The 16,335-nt window shown below is 38.1% G+C and overlaps 1 protein-coding gene across 2 annotated transcripts in view; it reads left to right on the top strand.

Annotated features, from left to right (window-relative positions):
- UGGT1 (UDP-glucose glycoprotein glucosyltransferase 1) overlaps nt 1–16,335 on the top strand; it is a 115,188-nt gene that overhangs the window by 67,015 nt on the left and 31,838 nt on the right. For both annotated transcript variants that reach the window (XM_036099525.2, XM_036099524.2), the window contains 8 exons: nt 562–693; nt 1,488–1,618; nt 3,535–3,630; nt 7,556–7,658; nt 9,548–9,627; nt 10,737–10,926; nt 14,816–14,974; nt 15,516–15,601. In XM_036099525.2, the coding sequence (XP_035955418.1) occupies nt 562–693; nt 1,488–1,618; nt 3,535–3,630; nt 7,556–7,658; nt 9,548–9,627; nt 10,737–10,926; nt 14,816–14,974; nt 15,516–15,601 (977 nt within the window). The remainder of the gene's footprint in view (nt 1–561; nt 694–1,487; nt 1,619–3,534; nt 3,631–7,555; nt 7,659–9,547; nt 9,628–10,736; nt 10,927–14,815; nt 14,975–15,515; nt 15,602–16,335) is intronic.

Here is a 16,335-nt window from a genome sequence, read left to right as displayed (position 1 = left end):
TTTTAAGATATGACTCATATAAATTCATGTTTTAAGCACAAAGCCATTTGTTTTGTATAGTTTTTAAAAGACAGGCAATATTTGATTTGTTATAGAGCAAAAAACTGTGATTGAAGTTTCTTATGAGTTAGAGGCTTATGTGTTCTTAATGTGTTCTGATATAAGCCCCCACATGTATTCATTATATAAGTTACTACCTTTTGGACTATTTTGTAGATTTAAAATTCTTATAAAATGATGAGTATACTTGATATTTCCGTTAGAAAAAAGGCCCTTGAAATTAGCAAGATTTTAAAATGCAGAATAAAGGTATAATGAAGAATAATTTGCCAGTGGTGCAACCACATAAAAGAATAGGAGCAGGAAATAAGCATTACTTGATAAGTGGGAGGGTGGGAGAAAATGGGAGGAGTGGAGAATTAAGACATCATAATGTTAATTCTTAAAATTAGCTCTGACTTTCCATTAAAAGAGCATTTTATGATTTATTCATTATGATTATTCATTTTTATGGCTTGCTTAATAACAATTACTTTTCCTTAATAACAATTACTTTCCTAGGGCATGGATTTCAGTCTTTTTAAAGAGGTCTTTGAGTCTTCCAAAATGGATTTCATTTTGTCTCATGCCATGTACTGCAGGGATGTTCTGAAGCTGAAGAAGGGACAGAGGGCAGTGATCAGCAATGGAAGGGTGAGGATTTTGTCCTGAGACAAACTTGACCTCAAATTAGATGAGTGAACAGGGTTGGCAGTGTTGTCCAAAGCTAGTAAACTCTTCAAACAGAGCCACTCTTTCAAAGGGGATTGGGGCTTATGCAGTGCTGATGATAATTTCTGCACCCTTATTTCAAAGGAGGTTTGCTTTTCACAAGCATCCTTGTGTAAAATCTTCCTGCTGTATAATTATGTCCTGCCACATGTACGGTGGCAGTGAGAGTGTGATGTCTCTCAGAGAATAAGTTGATAAGGCTTTGATACACGAAGTATTCATACCCTGTGGGGACTGTGTTCATAGTTGTGTAGTCTCTGTCAACTTCATTGGCGCAGGGTTAGACTATTTCATACATATATGCAGCCAGGGACATGAGACTGGGGGGGATATACCAAACTTTAATCTCTTAGCACTGAGGGTGAAATCTCTGCTGTCTGTCATTCACTACACTGCATCTCTGGTTTGGCTCTGTTTTTTTTATATTCAGCGAGAATTAATGAAACTATGTGACTATTTTGTTTTACTTCAGAGTTGCTTACTATGAAAATATTGTGAAGTATACAGGTCTACCCTCTGTAGTTGAGGAATTGATAAGTAAATAAATAATTGGATGAGTTGATTTGGGTTCTGTTTTTACCTTTTTCATTGATTTTATTCAATGTATACGTGTCTTGGGTCTTTAAAGTGATTAAGTTTGTAAGATAGCCTGAGGACAGCAGAGGGCTTCTTTCCAGCTGTGATTCTATAACTGACCACCCTGTTCTTCTTCACAGATCATTGGGCCACTGGAGGACAGTGAACTCTTTAATCAGGACGATTTCCACCTCCTAGAAAATATCATCTTAAAAACTTCAGGACAGAAAATCAAATCCCATATTCAACAGCTTCGGGTAGAAGAAGATGTGTAAGTTTTCCCATGGAAGAAATTAATTTGTGCATGTCATAGGTACTGTGTTAGTTGAACTTTCCTCATGCTACCTATTTCATGGTGTTTTATTTCCAGTTTGAACATATAATGCTTTTCAGTTCAGGTGTTTATTTTTGCTTCTGTTGAAACAAGTTAATTTATTTAAAGAACTGAATTAGGTCTTTCCATTTTATTTTTTTGGTTGTGGAAAATTTCAAACATATGCAAAAATAGAGGGGTGAGTTTTTGTTTTTGTTATCTTGGGATACTCTTGTAAAGAGATACTTTCCCTTATCTGTTTTATTTTGTCCATGAAAGGAAAGTCAGGTTAAATGCTTCTTTTCCTTTATTTACTAGTATAGAATAATGAGTTGTTTCTCCTGCAACCTCCAAAGGTGATGATTTGGTTATTGTTGGTTTTTAATTTTTATTTTAATTCTTTCAGTGTTATTATTAGCTAATGTATTTTTTTTTCAAGATTTTATTCATTTATTTGACAGAGAGAGAGCGAGAGAGCAAGTGCACAAGCAGGGGGAGCAGCAGAGGGAGAGGGAGAAGCAGGCTCTCCACTGAGCAGGGACCCTGGGATCACGACCTGAGCTGAAGGCAGACGCTTAACTGACTGAGCCACCCAAGCGCCCCTAACTAATGTATTTTAATGAGTTATTTCCCAGTGGAAGAAAATGAATTATTTAATTGGTCCATGTACCTGCTATATAACTAGAGCCCATAAGTCATATACACATGGTTTTATATCAAATGAATATAGTTGAAAGGTGTATTTTTATGTTTAATTTTTTGAGGAACCATCATATGTTTTTCCACAGAGATCATACCATTTTATTTCCCATCGGTAATGCATAAGGGTTCCAATTTTGCCACATCTTTTTCAGTACTTGTTATTTTCTGGTGGTGGTTTTTTTTGTTTTTATTTTTTATTTTTTGTTTGTGTTTTTTTGGTAATAACCCACCCTAATGGGTGTGAAGTTGTATTTCTTTGTGGTTTGATTTGCACTTCCCTAATGATTAGTGATGTTGACAGCTCTTTACGTGCTAATTAGTCATCTGTATATCTTTGGGAAAATATCTTCCCAGTGCTTTGCACATTTTTTTTTTTTTTAAGTAATCACTTCACCCAGAGTGGGGCTGGAACTCACAACCCCGAGATCAAGAGTCGCACGCTCCACCGACTGAGCCAGCCAGGTGCCCCTACTTTGCACATTTTTAATTGTTTTTTTATTATTGAGCTATAGGAGTTCCATGTAAATATGTAAATACTCTGGGTATCAATCTCTTATAGATAGATGATATGCAAATATTTTCTTTCATTCCATGGGTTGCATTTTCATTCTTTTGATAGTGTTCTTTGGTGAATAAGTTGGAAGATATAAAATTTAAAAGTTCTTATGGTTTTTCTCTTCATCTCTTTCATATACCCTCATGCTGCAGAGTTTAAGATGCATGTCTTAGTGATGTATTGACCTTGATAGCTGCCAGAGTAGTTCCTTTGCCAAGTCTTGTGTGATAGAGGAAGGAATCTTTTTTCATCTCAACCAATAACGAGGCTACAGATAAAGAGGTTTCCTCCTACCTCAGTGGCTTTTTAGTGATGCCCTTTGTTCTGGCCTATGAAACACTTCCCTGATGCAGGTCAGGAGGTATTCCCATGACTTGAAGCCATCATATCATGGGCATAGGCTTGGTGTGGTGTGCCCTTGGACCACCCCCCGCTTTGTGGAGTCTTTGTGGACTATATAATTGCCAGTTTTTCTCTTGCCATTTGGTATAAAGTTCATATGTTCTCCAAACCATCTTGTTGGCATTCAGTACTTAGGCTGATTATATTATGTTCAGCAATAATTGGAAAAACCTTCAGTTAAAGATGCTAAATTTTCACCAACCATGTCTTTCAGGGCAAGTGACTTGGTAATGAAGGTGGATGCTCTCCTGTCAGCTCAACCAAAAGGAGATGCAAGAATCGAGTACCAGTTTTTTGAAGACAGACATAGGTACAGAATTAATACTGAATTTATGCATATTCTTGAATAAAATCTTAAGGTTGCCTTTACCTCATATGAAGTGTGTACATAAGTTCTTATTGGAATGGAAAATTTGTCCAGTGTACAGTTTTCATATATACTCATTTTCATATGCCAAATTCATATACAGATCTCAGTTGCATAAAAGTTGACATTTATTTCTAAATAAATCTGAAATAGTTCTGACTGTACCCTTTTAGAAAACAGAAAGCATTTAATGAAACAGTTGTAGTTTTCTCATACTCAAAAATAAACAGGTTGTTAGAGCACTTGTAGTGTTCATCTTTTATTGAAAACGGTTTTGTTTTCAATAAAAAAAAATAAGTTTAGCATTATGAAAAAGTCCTTGCCTTTTGGTTTTGAGTTTTTTATTTCAAAAGTTTCAAAGCTAAAGAATAGTTGAAAGATTATTACAATGAATACCCAGATATCTTTAACCTGGCTTCACCAGTTGTTAACATTATGCCACATTTATCTGTCATCTATGTGTGGGTTTGTGCATGTGTTATGTATGTATAGTACATATAATGTATATTTATGTTTGTGTACAAACTTATATGTACTTACATTTTTTCTGAACTGTTTGAAGGTCCATTGCAGACATCATTACACATCATGCCTGAATTCCTCAGCATGTATCTCCTGAGCACTAGGAGTGTCTCCACTGTTAGCATACCTCAGAGATTTAACCTTGATACAGTGACATTTAGTAGTACACAGTCCATATTCACATTTCTCCAAGGCCCCAGTAATGACCTTTGAAAACTGTTGTGTTCTTTGATTTAGTCCAGATCACATGTTGCAGTTCTTTGTTGTGTGTCTTTTTTAGTCTCCTTAAATCTAGAACAGTTCCCTGTGTTTTTTGTTCTTTGGGGGTTTTTTTTGGTCTTTTATGACTGACTTTTTAAAGAGTCCAGACCAGTTATCTTGTAGAATGTCCCATAGTCTGGGTCGTTTCCTCATGATTAGACTTAAGATTAAGTTGTCTTTAGGAAGAATCCCTACAGTTTGATGTATGTAGCCAGGCAAGGTTATATATCTTGATTGTGCCTTAGAGGCTTTAGATATTGAAGCCTGCATCCTGCTCCGTTATGATTTTGATTTAATTAGTCTGGGGTAGATTGGACTTCGGTTTCATTGATCCATGCTTTCTTACAGCCAGTTCTTGTGGGGATCAAATTTGACCAGACTGTTTGATGATCCAAGCTAGAATGGAGACTCTCTCCTTTCTCACTGGCTGTGTGTCCTAACTTCTTACATCGCCAGTGGGTGAAGACTTCTGTGGCTCTTTGCTAATCTTAGTTGGATTTTGCCCATTAGCACCCATTTTCTCATCACTGTATACTTTCAGGAAGTAACCCAACTAGTTATTACCACAGGAAACATATTTCCCAATTGGCTTGCTATCCTGTTTGCCTTTCATGGCCAAGATAGTGAGTCCTGAGCCAGAATCTCTTCCCTTTTTAGAGCATCATTTTCTCCATGAGTCTTATATAATTAAAATGCTCTAATTACAAATTCTGTTGTGAGACAAATTATAATTAGAGAAATTCTTATTGGGGTTGTGTTAGTTAAATGAGCGTTATACTTAAATCAGACGTTTCTTATTTATGTGAGAAATAAAAAGGTCTGAATTATTGGTTATGTATATCCTTGCCCTAAAAGTGTGACTCACAGAACAGCAGTGGGGCATCATCTGGGAGCTTGTTGGAAATGCAGAATATCTGGCCCCAGACCAGACCTTCTGAGTCAGTATCTACGTTGTAACAGGATCCCCCCAGGTCACGCTTGTGTACCTTAAGATTGGGGAAGCACTGTATTCTTTGATGTTTGCTCTACTCACTTCATGAAAATGTGTATGACTCCCAAATCTTGTTCCTGTGTCTGTCACTTTTGGCCTTACTCTGGTCTTTTCTCTAATACAGCAAATATATTTCCACATGATATTGTTAGTTTATACTGTTCTCCATTTCCATACCACTGTTCCTCTAATCTTGGCTTTTGTTTTACTCTTTTTTGTTATAGAGATATAGAGTGGTTAAAAGGCCAACCAGGATCAGTTTCTGGTTATACCTTTCGCAGATCACTTAGAACACTGGGTCAGAACATTAACATGTCACACAGAACTCTGCCCAGACCTGCCAGGTTCACAGGTTTTGGCCTGGGCATGCCTGACTCAGATGCTATACTCTATAGGACTCTTTGGGACTTCTCTTCTTCTTCCCTTTGTGAGAATTTATATAATGCTATTCTCTAGTGAGCTTTTTCCTTCTGGAATTCTAGAGAAGCACAGAAGTCCAGGTTATCTGAGGGCAGTGGCTCTCATACTTCGGCTTTTACCTAGAGAATTTGTTCAAGTGCAGGTTGCCTGACCCACCCCCTGAGTTTCTGATTCAGGAAGTCTGGGTTATGGCTGACAGTTTGTTTCTAACAAATTACCAGATGAAGCTGATTCTGCTGATTTGGAGCCACACTTTGAAAACAGCTGTATTAGAGTAAAAAAAAAAAAAAAAAATGTTATTTTGGAATAATTATTGACAGCTGGAATTGTTTCATCAAAAATTGAAAACCTCTGCTTTGATAACAGGCACAAAGCTATTTTGATGGTTATTTCCAAAGCAGTTAAGGTTTGAAATAACCTTCATCCCCATTTAAACTATAGTTACCCAGTTTTGTTAGTTATATTTTATTTTGCACTTTCGTTTTCCCCTCACTGGATAAATGTTCTTGCACAGAACAGTAGTGGTTAGCACCAGAACTATATTAAAACATTGTTCAGAGCAAACAAAGATAGGCATTGATTTGACCAATTAAGATTTTGGAAAATTGGATGTATTTTAAAATCCTTCCAAGTTTATCCCTTTTCAGAATATATTGGAGGCTCCTGCTCCTCTTAAGTCATCTAAGTCAATATGACTTCGGAGGGAGGCTGTGCAGCTGGAAACTGTGGGTGGGGAAATGTACATTCTCCTCAGAAACCCGAGAGGGACAACCTGAAACCTAAACATTTAGCTGCTATTTTTAACTTACTAAGAAGACAGAATATGTATAACTTAATGTCCTTGAAAATTGACTCAGTTCTTTTGGAAATGTGATTGACAGTACATATTATCCACAAAAATATTTGTATCCAGTGACTCTGCAATCTCATATCTAGGACTTTGTCGACTCTAAAGAAATTTCCAAGTATGAAAAAAACTATGTATGAAGTTACTTACAGGCTGCAAGCCATCTGAATGCCCAACAATAAGGAGTAGCTTAAGTAAACATGGCAGATTCGCTTGGTAAATAGAAGATTATTTTTTATTCAGGATATTTGATGTGTAACAATATGGAAAAATCATTATGATAAAGTGGTGGGGGAAGGAAGGAATTATAAAATTGCTAATATTCTTTAGGTATAGCTGCTCTTTATAGAGGCATTTGAGAAGGTCTACAGAGAAAAATGCCACAGCATGGTTGGGTTGGGATGGTGAGGTTTTATGATTATTTCCTTTTTCTTTCACAAGTTTTCTGTAATGTTCTTTGTATTATTTTTAAAAATCCATTTATTTCTTCTCTTCTCATACCCTTCTTGCCAGGAAATAAAAGTTGGCATAATGTTTGTAATTGTCAAAAACAAATATCAGCTTTTAGCAGGTTTTGGTTAAATACAATTTTAAGCTGGTTTTCATCTTTTGTTCATTTTGAGTGAACTTGAGTCATTAGCAGGTTTTGCAAACTTTGAGGTAGACATAAGTACATGATTAACCACCATGTAGCCTTGTTGTTCTAGATCCGAAGTGTTTTTGGAAATGCTGAGAGAGCTGATAGGTTATGTTGGTCTTAATAAAAAAGGTTAACTTTGTTTCCTGTTTTCTACCAGATTAACATTTTGTCTTTTTGATCTCTGTAGTGCAATTAAAATGAGGCCGAAGGAAGGGGAGACGTACTTTGATGTTGTGGCTGTCATTGACCCTGTCACCAGAGAAGCACAGAGACTTGCCCCATTGCTCTTGGTAGGCATAGCCTAAGAGGCAGTTCGCATCTCTTTACCTGAAGTGGTCACAGGCCCTGTGACTCCCTGAGAGTGTCATTGTTCCCCTAGTTATCTTCAGAGGGCTTTGGAAAATGCTACAGGGCATCTTGGCAGAGCAAATGTCTTCATAAAGATTAGTAATGGCTCTGGAAACAGCCTCATAGCCTTAGAAAGTTGGTACAAGTTTGGTTGGTTTCCTCATGTTATTTTTTAAAAATGTCCTGTTTAGAGCAAGGTGTCTTTTAATTAAATTGATTTATGCCATATTCTGATTTATAATGAATGAGAGTTAAAAAGGTAAAATAATTTTGCTTCTTTATTTTCCTTTTCTATAACTAGCATTTTTTCAAATTGTGGCATGTCTTGTAGATTTGTATAATACAATTTTAAGAAAATTTAAGAGCTTTGCCAAAAAGACAGTTGCTTTGACATTTTTTTGAGTTGTGTTTCTTTTCTAAGGTGAAGTTTTATTGATGTATAATCAGCTAACATTTTTATGGATGTGTGTAAATATGCATACTCTCTAGCCAAGAATAAGTTTGTGGTGTGATGAGACCTTGGCACCACTGTCCATTCAACTGCCCCTGAGCCTCTCTCCCTGGTGTGTGTGTGTGTGTGTGTGTGTGTGTGTGTGTGTGTGTGTGTAAGGAGGTGCTGGGCTACAGTGCTGATGCTGAGCAGGACTGGGGGGTAGAGAACGGGGTTTTCCCATGTCCTGGAGTGAATATGAACATTCTTTGAAATCCCATGTCCTGGAGTGAATATGAACATGTCCCTAGGCCTGAGTAGGGACTCAGGTCTAGGGACAGCTCTGTGGTCAGGGAGCCAGCCTGAGGATCCAGGAAAGGTGGAGGAAAGCCCTGAGTGTCTGTTTCATCTGAGGGTGGGTTGGGGTGAGTCACTGGGGGAAGCAGAGCTCAACTGAAGGTGGAAAGATGACAAAAGAATCCTACAGTCCAGCACTTATTCTTTGCACCCCTGGGAAAGGGGCTGGGTGGCCTGAGGGCGACTCTGCTGTTTGAGGGGAGGGGGCCCAAGGCCACTGACACTGAGAGCTGGGGCTCAAGGACAGGGGGTCCGGGGGTGGGCTCTCCTCTTTGTGATCACTCTACTTCAAGCCTTTATTATGAGTTGCCTTCTCATCAGATTTGTAGCCTTGGAGCCTACCCTGTATCTTGTACCTTCCCTCAACCAGATGTGGGTGGGTCCCTGGAGTGGGGCTGTACATCACAAGGGCTGGAGGCTTAGAGGCAGAACCCCATTATCTCACAGAGAGACAAGTTGTCCTCTTGCCCTTTCCTCAGCTGTGGCCAGGGGTGTGTGGGCCTTGCCTGCCTCAGGGTCAGGCTGCAGTGGAAGTGGGTAGATAGATGAGGTCCTGGCCCAGGAGTGGAGGATAGCGGTGGTTAGGTCTCCTCATGGTTCTGCTTGAGGTGGATTAGCTGAAAGGTGATGAAGTTTAAGCCCTTTTCTGTCCCTGTTCTAAATAAACACTTTTGGACAACAGCAACAACTGCACTGATGAACTTTTAAAATTTTCCTTGTGTAGACAACTCTTCATTATCCATCAGTTGCTTCACCACACAAGGGGGAGCAGTGATTTGCAGTAGCCCACTTGCCATGTTTTTCCCAAGTGATACGTGTGTGTGATTTAGGTTGTATGCCAGAGTTGGGATTTCCAAAAATTTCTCCAGTGCAGATTTTATGGCTTTTATTATCTTTCTGTCTTTCTTGAGATATTAAGAGATGTTCTCTCAACTCCGTGTCAGAGTGATGTTTCTGAAGAGAAAATGTAAATATTTTGTCTCAAGTAGCAGTCCCTTTCTCTGTAGGAAAATTTTAGGTTTTGTCTCTGGTTTGGTCTTTTAGGTTTTAACCCAGCTGATCAACATGAATCTAAGAGTGTTTATGAACTGCCAATCTAAACTTTCTGACATGCCTTTAAAAAGGTAAGACAAGCTGTTGAAGAAATCAATCGAAAACGTGGTACTAAATCTGAAAGCAGGTATTGAATGTTAAGGATCAAATGGGTTTATAGGTGGACTTCATGTTTGAAAAGATCATTTACTGAATGTTCAGTTTTGCTAAATTTCTGCTCTAATCAGAAGTTCTAAGAATTTAGTGTGGGTCTGGAAGCATTTAGGTGGCATTAACTCAAGTTACTTGGGCCAGCCGGCCTGCCTGCTTGCCTGCCTGCCTTCCTGCCTCCCTCCCCCTCTGTCTCCCTTCCCTCCCTCGGAATTATGTAGTTCTTTAATTTTAGAGCATTTGGATCAATATAACTGTTAAATATACCTAGTTAGTTAAAAAAATGTGCTGTGGTACAGAAAGAAACTTGTCTGTCCCGTTTTATCTTAAAAGTGGAGCAGTTATTTCAAGTTGGAGTATATTTGTCAGAGGAAGCTTGCTGAGGCTCATTTGCATGTATCTGGAGAAGGAGGGCAGGCTTAGCTGTATGTTTTCTGAACCTTGGAATGGTCATTTATGAAGAAAGTTAAATAAAAAGCAGTAGTAATAGGGTAGCATCTGCTGGGTCTGTGGGAAATTTCTTATGTAAAAATGTGCCATGTTTTTTAAGTTAGATTCTAAGTGAATTCAAATACTGTTTGAAATGGTTCTCAGCTTCTACATTGTCCTTGAATACGAGAATTGTTTAAACTACTGTGTATGGTGTTTTCAGGGCTCACCTGAGAACCCAGTCACCATTTAGGACTTTGTGTTTAAGAGAAAAATAACTTTTTCTCATTGAAGGGAGGCATGTGCTCAGGAAATCTTGTGACTCCAACAACAGCCACCCTTAGCAGTACCAGAAAGAATGGTCTCTCCTCTCAATTCTGTCCCTCCTGCTTTTCTCTTGCATCTGCAAAAACCATAGGAGGCATAAATTAGGTCAAGAGATGGCTTTGGAAACACTTTTCCCAGTCTGGGAGGTTACCCTTCCAAATCTAGTTTGTTTTATTTTAAGCCAATTAGTTACCTGTGTGGATGCCTGTGAACTTAAGGACTGTGAGTGTATTAAAAGGACTCACTTTTTATTTTATTTTTTTTTAAATTTCAGTTTTTACCGTTATGTCTTAGAGCCAGAGATTTCTTTCACTCCAGATAATAGCTTTGCTAAGGGTCCAATAGCAAAATTTTTGGATATGCCACAGTCTCCTCTCTTCACCCTGAATTTGAACACACCTGAGAGTTGGATGGTGGAGTCTGTCAGAACGCCATATGATCTTGATAATATTTATTTAGAAGAGGTAAGAATATCATTGCTTCTACATATGTAATCTTGTGTAAAACCTGTTTAAGTTGGAGTGGTGATAGTTTCTGAATGAACAGACTGGATCACAGTCCAGGCAGGCCTCTGAGATGTCCATGTTCACATATAATTGTATTTTTTAAAAATAACAGCTTCATTGGGATCTATTTCACATACCATAAAATTTACCCTTTTAAAGTATACAGTTCAGTAGTTTTAGTATATTCACAGAATTGTGCAGCCATCACCACTAGGTGGAAACTCCATACCCATTAGCAGTCACTCCCCATGACCTCCTGGCAACCACTAATCTACATTCTGTCTCTGTGGATCTGCCTGTTCTGATGTTTGATCTAAAGAGAATCATATATTTTTGTGATTGGCTTCTTTCACTTAAATTATTATTTTTAAGGTTCATCCATGTTGTAGCATGTATTAGTATTCTTTTTTGTTGTGAGAAAATATTGTATGGATATGCCACATTCTGTTTATCCTTTCATTGATAGACATTTGGGTGGGTTCTACGTTTTTGGCTATTATAAATGATGCTGCTGTGAACATTCATGTCCAAGTTTTTATAGATGTGTGCTTTTATTTCTCTTGGAATTGGTGGAACATACAGGAATTCTATGTTTAATCACCTGAGGGATTGCCAAACTGTTTTCCAGGGTGACTGCACCATTTTCCATTCCTGCCCATGATGTTGAGCATTTTTTCATGTGTTTATTGGCTGTATATCATCTTTGGGGAGAAATGTCTGTTCAAATCCTTTGCCTATTTTAAAAAAATCGCCAGGTTTTTTTTATTGTGGAATTGTAAGAGTTCTTTGTATATTCTAGATACAAATCTGTTTTCAAATATATGATAGGTAAATAATATCTTTCATTCTGTTAGCTGTCTTTCACTTTCTGGATAATGTCCTTTAAAGCACAAATGTTCCTAATCTCGATGAAATCTGTTTTTTTTTCTTTTGTTGCTTGTGCTTATGGTAGTATACCTGAGAAATCAGTGTTTAATCCCAGGTCACGAAGATTTATTCCTATGTTTTCTTATAAGACTTTCAGATTTTTAAACTCTTACATTTAGGTCTTTTATTCATTTTGAGTTAATTTTTATATATGGTGTGAGGTAGGGTTACAGATTTGTTCTTTGCCTGTGAATATCCATTTGTCACAGCACCATTTGTTGAAAAGACTGTTCTTTCCCCACTATATGGTCTTGGTACCTTTGTCAAAGATCTATTAGCCCTGAATGAATTTAATTCTAGACTCTCAGATCTCTTCCCTTGATCTGTGTGTCTATCCTTCGGCCACACTTGTCTTACTTAGCTTTGTTGTCAGTTTTGAAATTGGTAAGTTAGTTTTCCAGTTTTATTCTTACTTTTCAAGGTAGTTTTGGCTCTTTTGGGTTCTTTGCATTTTGGAATCAGCTTGTTAATATCTGTAGGAAAGGTTGCTGGGAGTTTGATAGAGATTACATTAAATCCCTAAGTCAATTTGAAGAGTATTGCCATCTTAACATTAATAAGTGTTTTGACCCATGAATATGGGATGTCTTTCCATTTATTTGGGTCTTTAATTTCTTTCAACAGTGTTTTATAGGTCTTAGTATATAGGCCTGTAAAAGATCATGTCATCTGCAAATAGAGGTAGTTTTATTTCTTTCTTCCCAAACTGGATGTCTTTTATTTAATTTTCTTGCCTAATTGGGAAATTTTTAGATCACCAATTCAGTCTCTTGTTATGGATTTATTTGGATTTTCTCTCTCGTCTTAAGTCATTTTCTGGAGTTTGTGTCTCAGGAATTTATCCATTTTATCCAGGTTATAATTTGTAGGCCTATAGTTAGTCATAGCATTTTCTTACAGTCTTTTAAATTTAGTTTTGGAGGGGTGCCCGGGTGGCTCAATCGTTAAGCGTCTGCCTTTGGCTCAAGTCATGATCCCAGGGTCCTGGGATTGAGCCCCGCATTGGGCTCCCTGCTCGGCTGGGAAGCCTGCTTCTTCCTCTCCCACTCCCCCTGCTTGTGTTCCCTCTCTCGCTGTGTCTCTCTCTGTCAAATAAATAAATAAAAATCTTAAGAAAAAAAAATTTAGTTTTGGAGTGATGTCTCCTTTTCCCTTGCTGATGTCAGTGAGTTGGCTCTTCTTTTTTTTTTGTGGTCAATCTAACTAAAAGTTTGTCAGTTTGTTGATATTTTCGAAGAACCAACTTTCGGCTCCATCGATTTTTCTGTTTTCCTGTTCTTTATTTCATTTATGTTCATATAGCTATTTTGGGTATCTAAGGTAAGTGGTCCTTCCCCCAGTCCATTTTCAAAAGATTGAGAGCTCACACATGTACTTTTGCTGCTGTATCTTCACAGCCCTCACTCTGTACCTAGTTCAGAGTGTATTAACAAAAGAATTAAAACACATGGTCTTTCCTTATAAGGAGCTTATAGAGCCTCCTTCCTTTTTAAGACCACTGTCTCTGTGTCTGTCCTAAATATCTCTTCTTACAATTGAAGCCTGTTTCCCGGTTCCTCTTGGGAATTGGGAGACCAGGAACTTGAAGATAGTTATTAAGGGACTTCTCAGCCTTCTTTTCATTAGGGTAAAGAAGAATCCCATGATTCTTTACATCCCAAGAATGCTAAGTTAGGGGAGAGTGTGTGTACACACTTGCCTTATTCCCCACCTCAAACCTGTCCACCATGTTTGTTAACAAACAGGAAATGCTGTCTTTGCCCTTGAAGAACCAACTTTTGCTTCAGAGATAGTAAGATGGCCACAGAAAGCACTAGAGAGCAGTGTAAGGAGGCACAGAACAGGTGCAGAGCAGCTCTCTTCCATGTCCTTAGAGTTTTTGCTGCTCTTTCCTAGACTTTCTCCGCTTTCTCTGTATCTGCTGAAAACATAGAGCCTGGGACTTGGTGAGCGTGTGGAGGTTTAGCCCTTAGCTTTCATTATTACGCTTTTGGAATTTAGTATTGCAGTAACATATTAAGCTCCAAATAGTGTGTTATTAGCATTAGATAGGATTACAGAGCCAAGTGTGAACCAGCCTGGGATAAAAACTCTTTAATTAACTAAAGCCAAGCTGCCCCAATACTTTGCAATTATATCGTATTTTCTGTAAGGAATCAATAATAATTTAGGCAGTTGATGTGGAACATGAATGGCTTTGTGCCATTATGGAGTCATCAAATACATTTTGGATATTTGCCTTTAGAATGGCAGTAGTATTTTCAGCTATATCCTGTAGGCCAAGATGAATTTATGTTTTTCTCTGCTGTTTCTCATTGTTTCTTCATTATCTTCTTTATTCTTTAGCTTTTAGATCAGTTCATTTTTTTTTTTAAGATTTTATTTATTTATTTTGACAGACACAGCCAAAGAGGGAACACAGGGTGAGTGGGAGAGGGAGAAGCAGGCTTCCCGTGGAGTGGGGAGCCAACCTGACGTGGGGCTGGATCCCAGGACCCTGGGATCATGACCTGAGCCGAAGGCAGACGCTTAACGACTGAGCCACCCAGGCGCCCCTAGATCAGTTCATTCTTTTGGCAGTGTGTTTTACATGGTTTTCCCAATATTACTTCCTAGATGACAGCCTCATCCTCTCATCTGTACATCTGTACAAAACCTCCTTGCACAATCAAGATACAGAGCATTTCCATCACCCCATAAAGTTCTCTTGTGCCCCTTTGCAGGCAGTCCCTCCCCATTCTGTCACTATAGTTTTGCCTTCCCTTAAATTTCTAAGAAATATGACCATACAGTATGCAGCCCTTTACGTCTGGCTTTGTTCACTTTGTACAATGCATTTGAAATCCATGTTGCATGTCTCAACAGTTTGTTTCTTTTTATTGCTGAGTAATTTTCAAGTGATTTAATTCTGCTGTTGCAGGTGGATAGTGTGGTGGCTGCTGAGTATGAGCTGGAGTACCTCTTACTGGAAGGTCACTGCTATGACATCACCACAGGCCAGCCCCCACGAGGACTGCAGTTTACATTAGGAACTTCAGCCAACCCAGTCATTGTGGATACCATTGTTATGGCCAATCTGGTAAATAATCAGTACATAAGGTGGTGGTATTGAGTCATGTTAATTTGGGCACTACAGTTTATGATGAACAGTTTGCATTCTGGACATGAGGGAGATTAAAATTCATGATTGACTGAATTTGGTCAATATAAAAATCGAAAGTTAAACTTACAGATTGGAATTACATGTTAGCCTAAAAAAAATGCTAGGATATTCTGAATATTCTGTTCTAATCAAATTGGCCCCTGCAAATTCATTGCTAAAGAGCTGACAGCATTTTTTCTTGGCTTTGGAGGTTTTTAGCTTATTCACACATGACACATTGATCCTCCACTCACTCACAGATCAAGGACCCCCTTCTTGGCCTCACTGGCCTGTATTTTGCTAGTGTTTCAAATGGGTAGATTTCTTTCTTTCTTTCTTTTTTTTTAAAGAATTGCACTGAAATTATAACTTTTATTTAAAATATGAGTGATATTTCAGAAAAGGAAATAACTGTCCCTCAGAAACAGCATTTTGATGTTTCAAAGAGAACTAAAATTTGTCTTTCTTCTTGCCTTAGGGCTACTTTCAGTTAAAAGCCAACCCGGGAGCTTGGATTCTCAGACTAAGGAAGGGTCGGTCCGAAGATATTTATAGAATCTACAGGTAGGATTAAGTGATGTAGGTGCTTTTCTTCCAGAACATTTTACAGAGAATCAGCTTAAATTGAGTACTACACAGGCAGTTAGCCAGGGAATAAGGATTTAATTTATGTGTGATGAAACAATGCTTTTCCAGGAAATTGAGTATGGAAGAATTGTCAGGGTATGATTGGGCAATAAGTGGTATAAATACTAGTAAGTATAGTCAAGTTTCACTCTTTAGTCTTTCCTTTGTGCTAACAGCATCTCAGAATCAGATTATTCTTTCACTGCGATGAAAACCATAGGCAGATGAGAAATTGAGTCATTTCAAGAAAGGAGAAAAGAAACGAATAACATTCAAACTTTTCTACATAGACGGTGTATTTCTTGACCCTGGGTGAATTGCAGGTACACAGTGTAAGCTTTGGCCATGCAATCTTGGTGCTAGACTGGCTTTCTTGGTCTGTGGTAGTACGGAAGTACTTCCAGAGCATTTCGTCAGTCACCAGGTTTTTGCCTTCAGGTTTGCTATGGCTGCCTATTAGTTTAAAAAAATTATACTGCCATTTTGAGTTTATCTTTGTATATGGTGTAAGAGAATGGTCCAGTTTCATTCTTCTGCATATGTGACTGTCCAATTTTCCCAGCACCATTTATTGAAGAGACTGTCTTTTTTTCCATTGCATATTCTTTCCTGCTTTGTCGAAGATTTGTTGACCATAGAGTTGAGGGTCCATTTCTGGGGTCTCTATTCTG

The sequence above is a fragment of the Halichoerus grypus genome, chromosome 4, assembly GCF_964656455.1.
Source record: "Halichoerus grypus chromosome 4, mHalGry1.hap1.1, whole genome shotgun sequence".
Lineage (NCBI taxonomy): Eukaryota > Metazoa > Chordata > Mammalia > Carnivora > Phocidae > Halichoerus > Halichoerus grypus.
The sequence above is the reverse complement of the archived record's forward strand: the minus strand, read 5'-3'. Positions and strand labels throughout refer to the sequence as shown.